The following is a 21,886-nucleotide window of genomic DNA, read 5'->3' as shown; positions in this document are numbered from 1 at the left end:
GTTTGCGCTAAATACCAAACAGAAGATGACATATGACTAATTACTATATTCAATGGACCATGCTGCATAAAACAAGATTAGATTTTTTTTTGCACACATGCATATCTAATGTGTGTATCATATGATCTTCTAGACACACGTGACACTGTGCCAAAGGTCCGAGTTCCAGCTTAATGTACTGGCCATGCTTAGTAAAGCGTGCACACAAGCTTCCCACATAAAACAGGGTGACACCATTTTACGGCTACTACTCGTTAAACTCGGCCTGTGTGCCAATCTTCCTCGATCGAACGACATTGACCGTGTCGAAGTTCTTGGATCAGCTTGGTAAAACGGCGGATGCATCACGTTTACCACTCAACCCAAGGGTACATAAGCGCCACCGTTCACCGATCGCGAGTCTGCTTGGCATTAAACGGTGAAATATGGCCAGTAGAAAGCGAACGAACCAATTGCCATGGTCAGGAGTGAAGAATGATACGGAAGGTCATGACGATACATGATCTTCACGTCCAAATCGTTTTATTTTTTGCTGTGAACAAAGGCGCATGCAATAATAATAAATTGAAAATTTAAATAAAATAATGTCACTTCTGGAGATTATAACATAATCAATTCGATTCAATTTAGATGGTCCGTTTATCTCGTTTGCATTACGACCGTAATAGCCTACCGATGAAGTTAATTGAGTGAAAGGTGTAAAGCGCATCGAAACCACCTTTTCGAGTGTCTTTATTTTGAAGCGTTTTGTTTCGTCCGTCCGTTCGCTAATTTTTGGCCACCCGAACACGCACTGGGAGAGGAAAACATGGCGAGAAATTGGCTCGCGTAAAAATAGGATAATTTGCCGATCCGCCGATGGAGCCCACCGGTAGGTTAATGGCCTCGTGGTTCCACCTCGAACTTGCTCTCACCGTAAGAAGCTGTTTTGTCGAAGTGCGTTAGAAAACTGAACCAATTTTTTCGGAGTGGAGTTTTTGGGGTTGTTTTTCGCCGAAAACAAAAAAAAACACACCCACACAAACACCATTTTGTATCATTGAATGCGGGCGGGGGGGAGTGGGTGAAAATGGTAATGGAAACCAAAACGTCTACAGTACACGGCGAGCAGCGGTTACGTGAAGGTTTTTCACCGCACAATGAAAGTGAAATGAGGAGTGAAAATCTTGCGCCGATAGCCGGCTTGTTTAGCGGAGGTTACAGTGCGCCGGCTGTGACCTTGCCAACGATTAGAAAACATTATTATCGCGAAACACCTTTCGATTGCATTGCACAGGAAAAAGAAAGATACAGTTCTCAGGGTTTTTATGTCCTTGAGATGGATATGTTGCAGGCAATGCAGCTTTAAACCAGTGATGTTACATTGCCGTTTGCTTATGTTGCCTCGATTGCCAATAGATTAGTGTGGCAACGAAAGATAAAGCTCTGTAACCGTTTTGCCACGTGTTGAACAGTTTGTTTTATTATCACACAGCAAGGTTAACAGAAGCATTGATTCGTATCTTCATATTTCGCCACCCACGCCCACTGATAACGTACGTGAAAGGTGTATTGGGTATTTTGTCCGCGTTGTCTGTGTCTATGCTCGGCAAACGGCTTGTAATCTGGTTTCTATTGGGTGGGGGATGACAAACGCACCGCACATAAACGAAAAATCATTGCGAGACACTAGAGTGGTGTTCCTCGGTCGCTTATCGGGAAAGAGATAATCACCGCCAGCGTAATTGCTTGTAGTGTTTGCTTTGATTTTGCTCCACTGATTGGGTCCTATTATTTTTTTAAGTTGAAAGTTCTTGAGTTTTTTTGTATGTTATAATGAGCGTAAAAATGAAGCCTTAATTTCGAAACGTTATGTCTATTTCTCCAATGGGTGTTCAAATATTGTTGTCTTATAAATAAGTTTGACTTGCCTGGGACTTTAAAATTAAGGAAATAACTATTATTTCAGGTTTAATCCTCAAAAAAAAAACCCAGCACTTGTCGTCACGAAACGCGTGCTAAGTATTCGGTAACTCACAACCGCAACCGAAATGGAATGAACGTGCGGATTTTTAAACCCATTGCAGCATAATTACGTGCCCCGTGAACCAAAACAAATGTCGCGCAAAGTGGCGGGCGCGTCTGCGTTGCGTACTGCACGGCACACCGGGAGGGTGAGATGAAAATAAAGACAAAATGGGTGAATCAAAACTTGGCACCCGAAGCATAAAAAAACCGCTTGTCAGAAATGTCCGCGATGCGTAACGTTTACATCACCATTTCCCACCGTGTCGACTGGCAGGGGGTGAACCGTGCAAATAACCGTGGACAATACCACGACGGAACAGAGGTTCGTGTGCGTGGGTCTGTTGCAGTCTTTCGTTACACCCCGAGGTTCAATGTTCGCGCAAGCTCGTTACTGTGTAGTTCTAGGTTCTGGGGCTCTAATTGCCATCGGTTCCGAGTTTAAGAGGAAGGTACCATCATTTGGTCCATACCGTCCGTCGATATGCCGACAAACAAGCACGATCCCGTAATTCGCAAAGCTACGCTCCATGCGATTGCTGGTCCAATCCAATGATGGTGATTATGATTAGGTCCCATTTAATGCACATTCGATCGAGCATTGCTTTTACTACGCACCCGACGATCATCAACTCATCGCGAACGGCAATTGTTGGGACTTTCTTTCACCCCGCCGGTTCGAGGATCGTGAGATACTCGATCGTGAATTTTCACCGCACCGTACGCTAATGAGTGCATGCACAAGCTTAAGCTCACGACCATCGGTACCGCATGATTTGTTGGTTGATTCTTTCATTTCTTCAAGCGGTGCGATGAAATAAAGTTCCCTCTTCTCGTCCAATAGATTGAATGCTTTCGATCGCACAGCAATGCGCACGAATTGAATTTAGAACACGGCTTTGGCTTGGCGAGGGAAGACATTCTTCTTCTGGACCGATCACATTTGCCCAGCACATTGTTGCCTTCCGTTTCTTATGCTTTGCCCGTCGATCGATCATGTTTCTTCATACGTCGTAGAGGAAGTCATTAACAGTCACTAATGGAAATGGCAGCCACCGCGCGTCGCACGTAATGAGCGCCGTTAAGGGTTTTCGCGTGTAATGATGCAGGAAGGCTGTGGTTTTGTATGGTTTGTAACCCATCTTGCAGTAAGGTACGAGTAAGCTGTTTGAGGGTTTTGTAAACAAATGATCGCTTCCCATTTCGAGTGGGGCGATGTGTACGGTTCGGTGTTCAAAACCAGTCACTTTGCGGGAAAATGGTTTTGTTTTGCTGTTGTTCAATGTATGTTTTGTTGTTTATGTGGGAAGGATAGGAAGGAACATAACGGTTCGCGCAATACGGTATTAAGATGCAGTTTTTGTTGTTTGTTGATTTTTATGTGAGTTTTAAAAATGTTTGTAAATATGCAAATTGAAAATAAGCGTATTTACAATTTAATGAAAGGTACAGTTGGAATGGGACAATATTATAGTAAAAAGCTGAACCATTGAATCAGTTGTGTCTAAAGAGATTTAAAAAATTTTAATAAAAAAGTTCCAATAAATGGTATGAACAGCGGAATACTAAAAAAGGACATCATGTAGAAACATGACGCAAACATTCAAAAGAAAGCGAAAAAAAACCCTCAAGAAATGCAGTGTATTTCCTATTACCTCACGCCATTAGTCACCGGCGGATCAAAACCGAACTACTGCACAGGCTGAGCCGGTGTGAAAAGTTAAGAAATAAGATTAATAAGTATTCATCAGCGAAAGCAAATGTTGCACCCAATGTTCAAACCGTGCAGCACACTCTCTGCGGTAAATCACAAACCGATTCGAATCGCGGTAGCGATCCCTAACAGATCAATCACGTGTATTACGGAGAACGTTTTCCACTCGGCTCCATTGCCGTGATCGACCGTCATATTAAATCATATAGCCACACCAGCCACACAAGCCGTTCGTAACCGTTATGTAATGATCGAAAAATGGGGCACAAGAAAAAAAAAATACGGCTTTGCGAACAAAATTGAACAATCACAGTTGACGGTTTGGTTTTCGTCGAACGCTTCCGCGGCATTTTTTTCAGCAAAGTTACACCACGTTCCACCCCTACGCATTTGGTGCGGCCAGCTGGTGGAGAGTTTTCCATTGGCGAGTTGTCACGGTATGTCACGCTGGCTGTCGGCAGAACAGATTAATAGCGATCGATCAGATTACGGCGGTGGTTGGAAGAGATCTGTTTTACGCTGGAATGTTGCTACCCTGTACTATTGTTTCGTGCTAGAGAGTATTTGCGGAAAGAATGATGTGCAATGCAAATAGCAATGCAATCGTTGTACCTAATGAATCTTTCAAGAAGAATCATTCATATCAATGTTCAGTAAGTAGTTATTCAAATCGAATTTGGGGCGCCCCGTGGCATGATGGTAGCAGCGCCGGTCCTCACACGGGTCAATAAAGTCACTGAAAGCCACCTTGAGGTTGTTGTACTCGATAAACAAGAAGAAGGTATTCGAATCTGGAGTTAATATCTCAAAAGATTCATTAGACCAGGGGTCTCCAGTTGTAATATTTCTTAACTATTCAATTTAATTACTGAAATAGTTAGCAATATTTAATAATAGAAAATGTGAAATAAAAATCCCCCGAGCGCAACATCTCTCTAAATTACCCAGAAGATACAGGGTTTTGCAATAGATAGAATCGAGAATCGATAGACGAGTGCAACTTAATGAATCGCGTAAGCTTATAAGATAAACTGGGAAATTGACCCTAGACAACACAATTTACTGAATCGCAAAACTTGGATATGGAGTCTCGGGCACAATTTAGTGAATGTCAAATCCGGCCGGGCTGTTTCCGCATCTGCCGGATTCAAGAGTTGAGATAGAATATTCATTTTATTTTTCATTTTTAATTTTTCATTTTTTTCACGACATTTTAAACAAAGCTTGTTCAAATTATCCATTAAAACTTAGGTTTAATGATGTTAAAAACTTTTGATTAATTTGCAACTTCATTTTGTATTTCAACACTTGAATCCGCCTGTACGTAAACATGCTAACCGATTTGGCATTCACTAAATTGCGCATGCGATTCCATATCCAATTTTAGCGATTAATTAAAGTTTGTAGTTTCTGTGTCTGATCTTGTCTGTTCGTGCGATTCAGTAAGTTGGATTCGCTATATCCTATCTAATGTAAAACCCTGTAATGTATAAGTGGCCCATCATAGTTTCAACCAATGCGGCCCGCGGACTGAAAAGTTTGGAGACCCCTGCATTAGACAAACTGTAGAGAAAAAAGACTTCCGAGAAACTCTAGAGATCCAATCTCGATAATTCAAGAATCTTTGAGTTCAAAGACTTGAGATTTTTTTTAATTCTTTGAGAATGGCCAGACCGTAAATCAAAATTTTTGAACCTTCAACAATGCTTTTAGACATCAAATCTTATAGATTAGAGTAATTAGTTAATTAAGATTCAGAAGCCTTTAACGAGAAGGTTTAACGATTCATTAAGAATTGTGAATATGAATCAGATTTACCCAACCCTACATAAAACGGCTTGACCGTCCTTTAAGACATAATAAAGAAATAGCAGGCAGACAATCGTTAGAAATATTTCACAGTATAATCTCCATGGACGATAAACTAACATCAAGAAAGACCACAATTTGGGGTATGCTGCAATTAAAACTCACTTTAGCTACTTCACTTGAGTGTATGATCGTTAAACATTAGTGAAACGGTTTGCTACCAATTTGCTCATTATTACGCCACGTGGACGCTGTGGTCGTTGCCTTATCGAACAAAAATCACACCTGCATGCGGCCATTCCCGCGTAGGGTTTCACCGTGAGTACTACCTTTCAACGCCAAGAAAAAAAAAGTGCCATTAGCCGTAGCATAACCGGGCCACAAAACAAGGTGACCATTCTCACCTACACCTACTACACCATTAGCATACTGTTGTGGCATTGCTGGTGAACGAAATTCGATCCAAAATACTGCAGCGGTGCGGTACACTTTACTTCGCTTCGTTACGTCGCAGGGGTAGTGCGAGATAAAAGTCGCGTTTGTTGAGGCCCCCTCTGTACGTTGGTCTATAGTTATGTTGCGGAAAGAAATGGACGGACTGGGCCTTTGAGTCTTTCATATTTTTCACATATTTTATATGTGAGGAGAAAGATGGCAATTAGCGTAGGTTCTATGGAAAAGGTGCCAATGAGCGCAAGTAGAAGCAATAACGGATGGTTTTAGGGTCACTATGCAAATGGTCACGTGACCAAGGTGACTGCTGGACAACTGGATGGAAAAGGAAACGGAGCTGCAGTAAGTGTAGCGTAACAGCCTACTCAACGATACCCGCATTAGATGTACTTAACTCCATCAGTTTGAAGTAGTTAGAGGTTGATATAATCTTTCCCATTCAACATCTACATCAGCGTAAATGAATCACACACAAACCTATTTGCAATGCTTTGTGAACTTCAAACACATTCGCTCAACGTGATGCAGTGGTAGGTCGAAGTGATATAATCGATAGTACAAACGTACTTAAAGTGACCATATTCTTACCACCGACCGGGAGCCTCCGTTTGGTGAGTTCAAAGTGGGTGAGAAAAAAAATGCTATCTCAATGGAAACCTCTGTTCCGAACAACATTATCCACTTAAAGTAGTAGCTTGGTATCATCAACATCATGTGTGGACGCAATCGGAGTGGCGGGCGGGAAAGTACAGCTTGGCGGCGAAGCTTTAGAATAGGTACAGGTGACAATGGCGTTGGGTTTGGTGCGATGCCACTGGTGCGTAGCAATTTGTGCACTTCCCGTCAATATTTTCAAACGGTGGAACAGTGCCGTGGAAAGCAATATCGAAAAGACGCATTCAAGCGAACCACCTGATGAGATGGGGAAAAAAGTTTTCAACCGTTTAAAAAATCTGGGTTTGGCTTTGGGAACGGTGCGGGTTTGGGCAATGTGTTAGCCGAGTGGGTGCACCGTGGCTTATGTGTGTTGGTTTGTTATGCATTGTTACTTAAGAGTAATATGTACAACACAGGTATAATGCACCTGATTAGGTGGTGCGTGATGTTATATTTTAACATAGTGTACATGAATATGACATTGAAGGTAACAAAATTAACCTAGCCGTCTTACAGGATTAATGAGAATATTTTTCTATATATTGTTATATTGTTTGCAAACAGTTCTTATCGATGTGTAAATCCCCTAATCAACCTTTTTCTAAAATTCGTAGAAATTCGTAGTTCTAGTTGTTAGATCGAAGTCAATTGAAGGATGCATAATTAATCTTGATTAGTGAAGATGGTGAAATTATTGATTTTTTTTATATAAAGTCTGTCAAAAATGTATAAATGTAGAAAGTTGTCGAAATGCAAGAAAGTAGAATACATGTAGAAAGTGGCTTTAAGATCTCTCATATACGCAAGTCTTGCTGTAAGGCCATCAAATGATCCACCGCTAAATTCAATGTCAGTGTTTCTACACACCTGGGACCACCGAAGTTCTTGAAATATTAACCCTAGTGTTTTGATCTCGCGATCATTTTTTTCATGAAGGAGAGAGTTCAAAGTAGGTGTTGCATTCAACAATACACCGGGAGTTCTCGGTTTTGGTAAGTTCAAGTTAAAATTTGATCATTGATAGCGTAGTCGTGTTTTGGTTTAAATGGTAAATTGCAATTAATTGAATTGTAATAACAATATTTTATGTAAAAACAGCTCAAATTAAAACAATTTTGTGATAGGTTTTTTTTTATGCAACATTACTGTTGAACTGACGGATTTAGCGTCTCGATTTAAAGTTTATTATCATTCACAGAAACACGTTTATAAAACAACTCGTATGTTTGGGCTGCTCGATTTTCCCCATAGCAAGCGGGCACAAAATCCCTCGTGCCTTTTCATTTGGTGTTGCCATGATGACGCTTCAGGGACTTCACATGAAACGTAAACAAATAATTTTCAACCCCCAATCAACAACACCCACCATGGGTCTGAAAGTGATCAAAATAAATACAATGCCGGTAGGGAAAATTCTGTTCAATTAGAGTTCAACTACCAAATGGTCTGTTTGTTTGAATGGTTGCTAGTTGCTGAATAGCTTGGAAGTAGCCAATTTGTTCAGTTACGTTTCATGGTAACGCAAACAACCTTTTCAAATAAAAAAAAAACATATGTCGCTTGACAAAACTATACGCCAGATGAACCATTCGGCATTATTGCTGTGTTGGCAACGCTTTAGCGTTCTCCAAAATGTGCCATTTTTACATCTCGCACCAAACCAAGTCGTATATGATGAGTTCGAGGTCGATATGACGATTAACCCGATTCGACATGCAAATAAACGGTACAACCTGGCAAAAGGTGTGAAACTGTGTGTGCAAAAATGGCTTAATTAGCGGGTGGTTTCGGTAGCTTACTGTTGTTTACTGCACGCCCGGTACAGATCGCGTGGGGTTACGAGATTGTAAAACAATGGTGTACCATTCACGGGTCGCTGTGGGCCAAAACTAGTGTGCGAAATGGTAATGGCGAATGGATCGTTGATGTTTGTAGGGTCCATGGCGTCCATACTGCCGTATTTCACAATGGCTGAATTAAGGAAAATGGTGTTTCATTCATATTATCTTTAAAATATATTTCGATAATTGGCTATATGATCGTTAACCCTCGAGTAAGACAAACTTTCGCTAAGCACTTTTTAGGTACTTGTGGTATTCTAAAGCCACAACTTCCTTCCACAACAATGTAAAACCGCAAATTTTTCTGTCGCTTTCCATCAACGTGAACTCTTCAAATACGGACCATCTCCCATCCAAGGTCTGATCGAACTTCAAACCGAAAACGTAAGACAAAAACAGGTCGTCTCAAAGCAGACGATCGTTGATCGATTTCCTTTGCGTTAAAATACCTTCACTTCCACCAACAATTCTCCCCTGCACTGCCCGTTTTCCGGCTGGTTCACGGTTCTGTTTTTCCCTGGTCGTGAAATTCGAAACGCTCAAAAGCCCACCGTATCACCGTCAAGCAGAAACAAGTTATTGAAAAGATGAAGATTTTTCGACTATATTCTGGACACCCTTCGTCCACTTCCACGTGATCGTACTACACAACGCTAGCATTGTAGCGCACCGTAGAAGCCTGAAAACTTGCCCCAGATCAAGATGCTGTCCGTTTTGCCGCCACTGGCATCGTCGCGTCATTGCGGTCACCGGCGCACAGACCGAAGAAAAGGAACGTCGTACACATTTTCAAACTATCCGGTTTTGGGCGAAGCGATCCCTCCCTTTGAAACTCCCATCCTCCGGGCATCCGGCGTACGTATGGTGGTGGGGCTCTTCCGTCGATGATTTGGCGGTGGCCTCATTTCTTCGTCGACCAGTGACCGGGAAGGTCTTGCGTGTTTACGGCGCGCTGTTTGGCGTCTTTCCCGGAGAAAGAATTTAGCTTTTGCATGACGAACCGAAACATATTGCCGGCCACGTTGAGGTGTGAAAGAAAGCACATACGTGCGAGATTACGCCATGTTGCGAAAGTTTGTCGCACCCGCAACCCAGCATGAGGCTGCCGTTCAAGCAGCTCGATAGAGTTCGAAGGTATAGGGCAACTAGGAAGGAACTTTATTTTTAGCTCACGATCATTAATCTCTATGACGAATGGAACGGAAAGGTTTCCAGTTAAAAGCAAGAGGAACCGTTTACCTCCACTCTGTAAAGCGAGATCGAGAATAATGCGCAATGGGTTTTTGTTGAGAAAAAACGAGTTTCTCTTTAATAAATTCCACAACGTTCTATTGAATTGCATCGCATAAAAAGCAACGGGGAATCGTATGCATTGTGCTAATTGCATTACACTAAATGGCATCGGTTTGCCTGTGCAGCATTCGCTCACCGGTACGAGTATCGACCGGCCGGCTGACGGAACTGTTGGCGGTAATTTATCGATTCGTAGAATGACCTCAGTGACGTGTTCCGTGTAACGTGAGGCTCATCACCGGTCCCATGTTTTTTAGCGGCTTGAGTTTGTTTCCTTTCGCCATATTTAGCTTCTAATCTCATTTTTTCAAGGTCAAGACTTTTCCTTCATCAAGGGTAAGATAAAACGAGGCATGCACAGCAATGGGAATGTTTATGTGATGTCTGTTATTGCTCCAAATTGATATAGAAACCAAATTAAGTTACTTCCAAAACACCTTAAAATAACTTCTCAATTCACCGGTTTGTGTTGATCGCGCATTCTAATGATCGTTAATATCTAGCTTTTATGCTGGGAAAATTACTCGTTCCCATGTCTTAAAATGACACTATTTACCGGATTTCACTGGCCGCAATTTTCTTTGTCAAAACGTCAACAAATTTACAGGAACGAATAGCGTTCTCACGAATTTCCTCTACTAAATAAGCGGGGTGAAAATGTGAAGGTTCTACCCAAGATAATTTCACCCATTTGTTTGTTGGTTACCTGCTAAAAAAAAAAGGAAAACAAGGTGTCGTTGCTTCAAATTAGAATTTTATGACTCTATCTTGGTTCGTCTTGAAGTAACTTCATTGTTTCATTGCAGCGCTTTGCCCCGGGGTAAAATTCCATTTGCTTACGCATGCTTAGCCGGGGGTGATGATCTTCTGGCCATGCTGGTACCCAGTACAAACGCGATCTTCCCCGAAAAACACACCAATTAGTTACACACGCAAGGGCAGGGACGGATGTGCGGATTTCCCCCAAAATTGTTCAAAAACAACGATCAAGAACTCAACTCCGCTCGCAGGGTCAGTGAAAGGTAACACCGCAAACGATGGATTTCAATGGTACGAACAAGACGAACCCTCCGTAAGATGTGCTGCTTTTACGGTACGGTTGCTTTTGGCCCCTTTCCTTTCGTGATCTTTCCATCGTTCTTGTTGGCTTTTGTGTGTGCGTGACGATCAGTTCGTTCGTTCTCTTTATACCGCTGCTTTGTGCCCCGAAGGAACGGTCGCTTCGGTGCTGTTCGCACCGATGGAAGTGCCTATGTTCGATTCCCTTCCTTTGCGACGACGTTCTTTTACACATGCTGCTGATTTCTGGTTTTCCGCTGATACCCGCTGTGTTTTTAACAATCATCATCACGAAACACACGGTAGATCGTCGCGCGCAGGGAAGAAAGAGAACCAGAAGGAGAAATAAAACAACCTTACATTACTTTGTGTGCGTTAAATCACACATACAGAGACACACACCAACATCGAGACAGGTTGTGGCTTGGGACTTTCTTAAGGAGTTTCGCCGTTTCGTTCTTATGTTGCCTTCTCGTGGCACGGGTCAGTTGGAAACCGATGGAATTTGGGTGCGTTTGTTGGCATCTTCGCTAGTGGTTTGAGACGATCTTCTATGCTGTGTGTGAACAGGTAGCCTGCATGTGTGTATGGGTACAAACGATCATGCTCGTTCAGGGCACCTGGCTTATGTGTCTCAAGAAAAAAAAAACAACCAGGGACGCGATAAACTTTCCTGCTTTGAATCTTAACGTAAAGCGATCGTCGAAGGAAGATTATATTATTTGGAAATCATTCCCTGTTACTCGTATAGGGAAGTTCCGAAAACAACTTTAAACAAAAAATGTAAATAAATAACACCCCAGAGCGATCACGTTCAATCAGAGATGTGCTTATAATTAAAAGATTACATTAAAAATTCAAACCCCCAACGAAACGTGACGCCATGAAGGGGAGACAGATAGAGAAACAGATCTTGCCGTTGTCGCTGGTTGTGGTGGTTACGGATGATATTGAACCCACCCCTTCGGTGGATGTTTGTGGTTGTAACGGCGCTGACGATGTTAAAATTCCAGCCCGTGACTCATACCTGGTGCTTGGTGTCTAGTACACGCGCGGCTTAGACTACGCTCTCTATGAATTGCTTGTGTTTCGCCCAGACCACAACTTCAAAAACCCAAAAGTGTTTGTACAGTGGTTGAATTTTCAAATCGTGCTCGTTGGGGGAATTTACTCAGGATTTAGCGAACGTAGAACTGAAACTGGTTGTGGCGATGGTTTTTGCTGTTTGGCCCGTTCAAACGACAACATTTACACGCGTTTGCACACAAAATCCCCAAACACTTACCAATGATAAACACCCCGAGGGTGGTGACCGGTGCAAGCATCAGGCTGCGGATCCTCATCTTGGGGTTCGTAGCTTGCGCCTATTTCTTTCCGTTTGTTTTCCCCCACCCCGGCGCGGTGCACTTTCACGCCGGCTATCTGGACGGACGTCGCGCCCAACTCGCGCGTTCGATTTTCTATCAATATTTTTTCCTTCACATCCACTCACTCACTCACTCTATATGCGCAAAATAAGCATTCAATTTTCCACCGACACAAACAACCGGGATGAAGCGATAGCGAAAACACTAGGAAACCTTCGCCTCACTACCGTTGGATGACGTTTGGTTTAATGCATTAGTGATGTGTTGTGTGGGGTTTGGGGATGCGTTTGCTGCTGCTGCTGCTGATGCTGGTTCGAGTCGGTTTTTCTCTTCTTCACGGTGCACGATCGCGTGTGCTTCCTTTCTACTCTCATCGGTGTGTATTCGGATTGAGGGAGGTTTAAGCTCGCGAAGGGAAAGTAAAATTTCGCTCGTGTTGCAAAATTTTACACCAACAGAAACAACAACACAAAAAATACAAACATAAACACACTGACGATCGAAAATACTAAGCACTCCCGGTGGTTTTTTGCTTCCAGGTGCTTTTGTGATGCATTTTAAAATCGGTATCGAATGACACGCTCGTCATAGAAATGCCGTAGATCGTGCGATCCCTTCCACACAGAATGATCAACACTTGCAGAACACTTTCGCGGGACAAATACACGCACACACCAAACGAACCCCTGCCAACGGGGGAGAATGGATGTTAGCCACTCGTATCAACCCCCTTGCGGAGTTGATCTATGCAAGCAAATTTTTGTTTTGCTATCGCCTAGCACTCGATTCATTCACGTGTGCTAAGAAGGGGGCGTATAACCGGTCTAAGCACAATTGCTTCGCACTTTGAAATTATTGCTGCTCTACACAAGCACCAACTATAATCTACAACACATACACATGGAACAGAGAAAATACATTAATTTTCCACTATTGTTGTTTCGACGGGACGTTGGGGGTACAACGATATTGCTATGTTCCCCGCGCACTCACACCGGTCGCGAATAGTCTACTGGTCGCCGGACGCGCGCTACAAAACCCGTCCGTACGCGACCAAACTTCAAACTCAACTGACCGTCCTCGGTACGCGCACGCATCGCGGTTTGCGGCAAGCAGCCTACACCACGACACGGGACACGCTTTGGCGTCCGAACACCATGACAACGGACGGCGAGACAATGGCACACGGCAGCATGACGACACGGTGCTAATGGAGCGGCCGCTGCCGCACTGAAAGTGTGTTGGTGTGTTGACTGCAGGCACAGTTGTGGGCTCTCCTCACGTTACGCACTGTGAGATTCTAGTCGCACCGCTACTATGGAGCCTTCTCACGCACGATTGAATATGCTGCTCAAGATCGATCGGTTGTTTTATGGTAGTGCGCAAACAAACGCACTAGCTCAAGGAGGAATGTTTAGTATAAACACGGCTTCAAGACGTACACTTTACACACAGTACAGCATGGACGAAAACACCAAACAGTGCCACGGGACTACGGAGCCAAACAAATGGGCCCTTTTGCTAATGCAGCCACCGTGTGTTTGCTATAAACTGCAGGTATGCGTAGGCGAAGCGTGAGTGTGTTCGTGTGGACAGGTGAAAATAACAGTAGAGGCTTGAAATCGCAGCATTACAATATGTTGCTGTTGGTCAAAAAATATATAAAACATATCGTTCGAGTGTTTAGAATAAGCTCTTTTTCAAGAGAGTTGAAATTAATTAGGGAAATGTGTATATAAAAATTTGAGTTATAATTTATAAATCGACCGACAGTGGGCATGGCATTGCTTGCACATTTAGCTTATACAGTACGGTACACATTAAGTGTAGCACCTACACTTTGCTAGCTAAAAAAAACGGTTTTTGGCTTAAAAAATTCCTTGGAGTGTTTTAAATATACAATAGTAAACAACAATAGACTAGCAGTAGCGGCGCGGTCTCTATGATGCCTGCTAATCAGCAATTCGCCTTCAGAGGTGACTAAAACCCCAAACATTACCCTATTTAGGTGAGAAAAATTGTTTGTTATAGCTTTCCCTTTTTTGTTAAACACATATTCAAACAGTACTTAGAGTTATCTTTGTGTAGACAAAATATATTTATATCTCGAAAATCAAAGATTTTTTTTCAGAGCACCAGAGTATACTGCCCCCTTAATCTCTTAAACGAAGTATCATGTCTCCTTATCAACACAAAAAAAAAAATATTTCGATACCGATCGAACGGTTTCTGAAATGAAATAAATAAAGTTGGTTGATTGCTTAATTTGAGTTGCACAAAATTTATTTTCAAGTTTTACAAAAATGTAAAATAAATCTATTGTTTCTTGTCATCACGCTGTACTGGAAAAAACAAATTTTATTATCCCTTAATCACTTAAAATGGATTCGAACAACTTTATTTTCAAATAGAAGGTATAAAATAAATCAAATTTTTGGTGGTGTTTTACCCTATTGTACATACAGTTTAAAGTTTTTGTTTGGTTTTTCTTCTCTCAGCTAGCGTTTACGGTTGTACATTCGTTCATTATGCCATTATGCGTGATTCTAGCGTACAAAGCACCATGACGATCGGTAATGTACAATCCGTGTGTCTCTGTGCATTTATGAAATAAAATGTTAAATATGTGTTGTTTTTTTACATCTTTGAAATCATAATCCGCTTTGTACGATATCACACAGGAGGGATTACAAAATTGTTTCTTTTAGATTTAGTAAGGTTTTGCTACCATATACTATTTACCCTCTTGTTCTTCGCTATTGCATCAATATTTTGTATCGCTTGCTACTAAGAAAAGTCTACGTGTAAGCTTACGAGCTTAGTAAATGTCGAACTTAGTAAATAGCAAAACACCTGCGTTAACGACATTCACCCGGTGCCAACATTCGCCTATACCTTACCACAAACGCATTTAATCCTAACGACAAAAGATATATTGCTCTTGAAGAATTATTGTACGATCGAAAGGGGTTTCTCTCCACACTATCGGTTCGCTTCACAATTATTTGCTATATATGCACCGGTGGCTTCAATTGCTACTGTCAAGATTTGTTGTGAACTTGGTGAAGTGAAATATTGAATAGTTCTCAAGATATTTGCTACATTTTTGTCACATATTTTTCCTCTATTCATTGGACGTTTAAAAATTCTTTCCCTATACTTTACAAGCATTCGCTCACGTGCTGCTCAACTGTACTCGTACAGTACCGCGTAAAGCTGATTATTGATCATGGAAGGTGATATCGAGTGCATACTAGTTTGAGCTGCGGATAATACAAAGCAACAGGTACAAGAGAGGTGAAATAATTATAATAATTATCATCCGTGAAGCGTTTAAAAAACAATACAACAAATCAAATACGCTGGACAACAGTTTGGTCGTGGTGAGCGAATGTTGTGGACATACGTGTCGTTATGAAAGTTTGCTATTAGATCGAGTTAGAATTGTATTTAAAGGATTCAAAAATTCCACAGCGTGCACCACGAATGAATTGTTGTTTCGTTGGTTTGGTCATGTGCAAATACACGTACAGTACAGACAGCGAGCCAGTAGCAGGATATTTATTACAATTTTGATTTGGTTTGAGCAACTAACAAATAAAACAGTACAATGGTTGCAGTACATGTAAGGATAAATTATAAACTAATAACAATGGCACTTCTCACAGTGGTATGGCTGACATCTTCGGGGCAACAGTACAACGGACCGAACCAATTTGAAGCTTGAGCTGTGCTTACACAATACACAGCTAGGTAACAAGATTAGGTATAAGCAAGACATTTATCTTTTTACATAAATATATGTGTAAATTATACTCATATCTCAAAACAAAAAAAAAGTGCAGTCAAGTCATTAATTTGTTGATCCCTACCAACCGTTAGTATTTAGGATTTGTTTTGTAATTCTGTTGAGATTTGATTATCCACCTATAAATGTTCAATGAGCCATTCAATATAATCGAGTGTTTGAGTTTTTTTAATTGTGTCTTCATGCTGACTTCCAAATTGGAAAGTATAGTTTCTGAATTATTTGAATGTTTAAAAACCGTACTATTCATGATGTTGGGCGTTCGTAGAAAAGTTTTGTTTCGGGTTTTCTGTGCCATATTTGTAGCATTGTTAAATAAGAATAAGATGACCCGTAGAAATTGGTTTTCATTGCAAATTTGGGTTTTTAGCTTGCTGTTTCATCTATATACTATGTATGCGTTCTAGTGGAACACGAAGTAACGGACTAGAAAATATCAGATACGGTATAAAGAGAGGAAACGAAACAGAGTTATTAATGGTAAAGATTACAAAGGATTAATAAATGAAAAGGACTGATTATTAAATAAGATTAAACAAACAGAATATCATTTTATATATAAAACATAATATGAAACAAAAAAAGCTTACAAAATAATATTAGTGCCACAGCGTCAAATAAAATCCAATATATGATTTAGAATATATAAACTTAAAATGAAAAATAGATATTTACTGCTATTAGCCTTCGTGTAGTAAACACACAGAGGCATGTAAAATGTATATGTTTTACATGTTTCTTCCACTGGAATTATCAACCATCGCTCTAGCAGGCACTAATCTTTCTCATGTGTTGTATTTTGTGCCGGACAGTGGTGATGTTCTATACTTTCCTAGCTTACGGGTGTGTAATTGCTGTTCTGTAAGCACTATCCGAGTGGATAAGGATATTTTCTTTTGTGTGGTTACAAGGACTGATTACACAAATTCAAATGTCAATGTTGGAAGCAGTGTGTTATCGATTCTACAAGAGATAAATTATCAACAAGCGCTTAGAAAAACCCTCGCGGCAAAACAATTTAATGATCTACTCTACATATTGCTTTGCAATATTGCCTGTATCTCTCGGTCGTGATTTGGTAAGCGGCTATGTAAACTAACTATTGAGACATTAGCAACAATTTAAACATCTCTACTAACAACCAAATTTGTATATTGCATGAATTTACTTCAGAGCAATTGTTTAGTAATGATAACTTAATCTGTGGTTAATAAATGTATCAGTTTCATGTGGTATAATGTTAAATGTTGTAAAACGCAATTATGTTTCATCAATCGGAATGTACGTATCAACGCACTTTCAGCTTGTGTGACGGTAAGGTTAGAACCATGGCGATTAGGCGATTCAAAGATGAATTATAACTGAATGAATCTGAAGTAATACACGCTAAATTGAGATGTTTTACGATAACTAACATTGGGCGCGTGTGTGTGTGAACAGAACATGTTTAATTGATCGCTGTTATTGTGTTATTAACGTAATCGATGTTTCATCGCCAGCTGGCATTAGATTCCAAATCTAAATCGTCTGGCTGTTACGTTTGCTAATCAGCTATGCGATTTTTGGTGGCAAAACGAAATATCAGTTTTGTTGTGTTCTTTTTTTTTGTTTGGTGTGGGGACTACTATAACTCGTATAAATGGCATTTAGTCGATAGGAGGACACAGGCAGGTATGATTATTCTAAAAACACAAGAACTTGCGAAAGGTAGCAAGAAGAGTGTACTTCGAACGGTCAGTGGTCGGCTGTCCTGTTCACTGTGCTCAGTGTGGCCGATAGTGCGGATCGGTATCGTTAAATGATGTCTTACCTCTACCATTAGCCAGATTCATCGCACTTGTACCGCACGCGGCCATATGCGGACTATGATCACTGCGGGTACGATTGTTCAGAAACTCGCGGATGTGCTGGACGATCAGATCAATTGCGACTGGAAGAAATAGAACAAGGAGAAGATTATTTTAGTGAGATTATATTATAGACAAGCTACAATACGCGACAATTGGAACTGCACACATGGTTGGGGGAAAATGTTGTACGCATTGGCTAAAAGATCAACAAAGGGGATCAAAAACAGCATCAGCACCGCTATAGTCGAGGAGGACCCAACAAGACACAATTAATACAACGACGTTAATTGCGGCATGAGAAGACTTTCCCTACCAACGTGTGTAATTGTAGTGGAACAATGTTGACATAATATCAATTAAGGAATAAGTTGGACGTAAATTAAGATAAAAGGAGCGTGCACCCACAGAAAACCAAAATGAGAAAAACTATGACGAAATACAAAAACAAAATGAAATAAGTCGTACCGATGTATGCGTAGTCGAAAAATGTCCTCTTTATTGTGCCATACACAAAACATGCCTTATCAGATTATTAGGGTATTGGTCTTATCGATTGTATGATCACCATTCGTTTCGATTATGTGGTATCGTATTCGTTTTGCTTTTTCCTGATGTACTGTTTTCCTTTTTTTAAATGCTAAACACGTATGCTATTCGCATGTTCATCTGATCAGATGATGCGATCGTAGATAGATCAGAGTAATTGTTTTTAACCAATAGCATTGTCTGAGTGTGGAGTGCAGACTGTTAAAGTTGTGTTTTTAGTATTTAAACTATCATGTATGTGTAATCTTGCGCTGCAGCAATTCACTGATTAACGGTTAGTTAAACGAAAAGATGATCTAGTTGAATGATGTTCATGAGAATAGATTTCTAAACCTGGCAGTGGCACGAACAGGCAGATGATGCAAGAGGAATGTGTTTTGCATTGGGTCGCTTGCAAATAAACTATAGAACTGCATTGAGGAATGTTGGGAAACATGGTGTTGCAATAGTTTGATTTGAACGGGATATCTATGTTGTTGCATAAATGCATAAAGTTTTCGACTCTGTGGCACAATAGGCTGAAGGCCTTGTAAAGGCTATTGTTTTAACAAGTGCTGGGGTACGATCAAATGTATTTATTATTAAATAGTTCATTAGTAGAACTGGTGGAAACTGCAACTACTAAAGCTTCCAAAATTTCAACGCAATTGAGTAAAGAGAAAGTTTTTGTTGTAAGACTTTGGGAACGGGAATTTCGCTTGCAAAATATCCACAACAAATACTCCATTTGGACGTTACACAAATGAGTGAGATAAGCTTCCACAAGAAGCTTACTTGTTTGAATTTATCAGTCTAAATATTGTTTTACCATTAAAGTTACGGGATGTATGTTGATAAAGAATTTAAATGCCCAATTACTGCGAAAATACTAAGGTATTAAATTCCCAGTGAAAAACTGTATAAAAAAATATCTGTCATGCAGTATGTTAGCTTGGAACATTGATTTGGCATGCGTTTTTGCTGAGGTTTTTTTGCCGTTACGCCTATGTTTATACGCTTTAATTACTAAGTTCCGGTGGCAAATCCGGACGAAACAACATTTGACAGTTTGAAGTGTGGGCCGCACTGGTTGCGTTTTCGCGATGATGTGCTTTGGTACGATCATTGGTTTGTATCCTCAGGCAGCGTTTACATGTGATACCAGTAGCACAAACTGGTCCTGTACTGTAGTATATGATCGATGCAGGACTATTTTTTGCCGAGAACCAACATGACCTAAATGACCCCACGCGATTTAATGTCCATTCTGGTTGAATCCGCCACTGGGATGCAAGATCTCATTAATGTGATGTACTATCAGATCGATCGCAACTGTAAAATGTTAGAAAAAGATGAGCAAGAAAAATCAGAGACACTTCCAGTAGAAACTATTTCGCTGCTAGTTGCTCCGCTGGGTTAATTCGTCGCGAAATGAGATTATTGCTCTCACTAAACAAAAGGATAAACACTTTGGATAAAGTTCAGCTAAAGAATCGATACCACTGATATGGGATTTTTTATGCATGACCCGGAAAACAAAGTGAAGTTTTTTTGACACAAACACAATAAAGACACAAAACAAACGCACACACACATACACCATACATAAATTTGTAGTGATAGGTATTGTCGGAAAGTATCGAAGAAGTATTAAAAAAAGCCACAATATAGGATTGAGAAGAAGACCCGTTCCTTACTGTTGAGACACTGCGCACAACTTTAAGTGAAGGTAGAAGTGCAATAAGACAATCAAAAAAACAAATGAAAATGTAAATGGAAAGTACAAAAAAATGGTAATAATTGGTAACAGCTTTAGTCAAACCCGATGTGACTATACAGATAGAAGATCAAATATCAGATTTTACTGCTCGATAACGAGCAAAAAAAAAAAAAAAACTAGAGAAAATTCCACAACCGAACAGTATCAAATTATACAGAATAAAGCACAAATTATAAAATGGCAATCTTGTACTAAACGTTGAAATTTACCTGTATTATCAGCTCCTCGTGGAATTACTACATCCGCAAATTTCTTCGTCTGAAATGAATGAGTCGTTCGTGAGATACAGTACTTTGAATGAAATTGAACAGTATCATACCGGAGAGCAAAACTCTTCAAAAGCAGGTTTGACGAAATTCATGTAAGCATTGAGTACTTGGTCCAAGTCTCGTCCTCGTTCGTTAATGTCCCGTGGAACTGGAACATATAAGTTGAATGTTGTTGAAATACACAAACACATGACGATCTTACTGAACAAACTGTTATGAAATCTTTACCTCGTCGAGCTAGTCTTGTGTCCGAATCGGTATCGACAAACAACTTCATGTGGAAAAGATCACGAATGGCGGGAAAATAGAACACCAGTATGCCCTCAAACAAAACCACATCCGCCGGATATATAACAATTCTCTTTTCCGGACAAACTGCGTTTCGCCGATAATCGTACTCATTAATCTCAACTTTTTTCCCTTGTAGAATCTCCTGCAGCGTTTGAAGCATCAATTCCTCGTTGAAGGCGCTCGGGTGGTCGAAGTTAAACAGACCCCGTTCCGCACGCGCCTTTTCCGACTCAGACAGCTCGCGATAGAAACTGTCTTGGCTTATTGTGACGACCTGTGCATCAAATGGAAATGAAAACAATTGCATATTGTGCAGTGTGAGCGAACGATGATTACGTAAATAAGTTGGACGCTGTGTTTGCTCACTTGTCGCTGCGTATGGTCCATATCAGCTTGGCCTAGTTGCTCCATGATTCGTTTGCATACGGTGGACTACGGAACAAGAAGGGAGGAGAGATGTTGTATGTTGGTGGTAACTGCAGGTTTTAGCTATTGGTGGTGCATGCAGATGACGACCGTCTATATTTGGCACCGATTTCAAGGCCGGGGCCATATTTTGATTTGCACTGCAGACTGCGCAGCAATCTTTCGGGTAAACCCCTTGGTACGCGCTAAGCACTCACCTTTCCGCTCGCCGTTCCACCAGCAACTCCGATCAAAAATGGTGTTTTCACTACATCACCTGAATTGCCATTCAATCGCGCACCATTTACACATTCTATGTCACTCATTGCAACGAAATAACGTTAGTTTTCGCTAACTTTGGGCGGGGAAAAGGAGAAAATCAATCTGCACGACGGCAGTACGCAAACGAGAATCTTTTCACTATCTTGACATCTGGTTCTGCGAAATTTGCCCCGTGACAGACGTTTATTTATATTTTAAAACAAACAATGACATGTGTGGTCTGTTTATATCACCAAATTGAAAGATCTTGTGGGAGAGAAACAAAATAGCCAACCAGATTTTGTGCTCTGGAACAGGCAATGTAGAATTTTAATTGAAAGATAATAACATATTTTTGTTTAGTGGTTGCATTTGCGCTAGCTTATTTCATTATTACAAACAAACAAATAACAAGAGCGATGTTAACGAATAAAAATGCTAAAACTATTATACCGCCTAAAGGTATGCAAAAAAATTTTTTTTTTTGTCTTGCGATTATT

At 40.7% G+C, this 21,886-nt stretch overlaps 2 protein-coding genes across 2 annotated transcripts in view; both read right to left on the bottom strand.

The window, feature by feature from the left end:
- The window catches only part of LOC128709976 (protein crumbs), a 30,229-nt gene extending 18,056 nt beyond the window's left edge, over window positions 1-12,173 (bottom strand). Inside the window, exon 1 of the mRNA XM_053805014.1 lies at window positions 12,116-12,173. Within this exon, the coding sequence (XP_053660989.1) occupies window positions 12,116-12,173 (58 nt within the window). The remainder of the gene's footprint in view (window positions 1-12,115) is intronic.
- Window positions 12,174-15,383: 3,210 nt separating this feature from the next.
- LOC128715481 (uridine-cytidine kinase) lies at window positions 15,384-21,451 on the bottom strand. Its single transcript, XM_053810390.1, has 7 exons — window positions 21,344-21,451; window positions 21,087-21,152; window positions 20,658-20,994; window positions 20,480-20,577; window positions 20,370-20,418; window positions 17,816-17,935; window positions 15,384-15,460 (listed from the first exon to the last, which is right to left on the bottom strand). Exons 1-7 carry the CDS (start codon window positions 21,449-21,451, stop codon window positions 15,384-15,386), a joined length of 855 nt encoding a protein of 284 aa, XP_053666365.1.
- Between the last annotated feature and the right edge of the window lie 435 nt (window positions 21,452-21,886).

Source organism: Anopheles marshallii, chromosome 2 (assembly GCF_943734725.1).
Source record: "Anopheles marshallii chromosome 2, idAnoMarsDA_429_01, whole genome shotgun sequence".
Taxonomy (NCBI): Eukaryota; Metazoa; Arthropoda; class Insecta; order Diptera; family Culicidae; genus Anopheles; species Anopheles marshallii.
The sequence above is the reverse complement of the archived record's forward strand: the minus strand, read 5'-3'. Positions and strand labels throughout refer to the sequence as shown.

Bases quoted from the DNA above. Each gene is read 5' to 3' on its own strand.
- LOC128715481 (XM_053810390.1), bottom strand. From the start codon at position 21,451: ATGAGTGACATAGAATGTGTAAATGGTGCGCGATTGAATGGCAATTCA. The intron at 20,995-21,086 runs GTGAGCAAACAC...TTTGATGCACAG, and splicing joins TGGACCATACGCAGCGACAA to GTCGTCACAATAAGCCAAGA. The intron at 15,461-17,815 runs GTAAGACATCAT...TATTATCCGCAG, and splicing joins GAATCTGGCTAATGGTAGAG to CTCAAACTAGTATGCACTCG.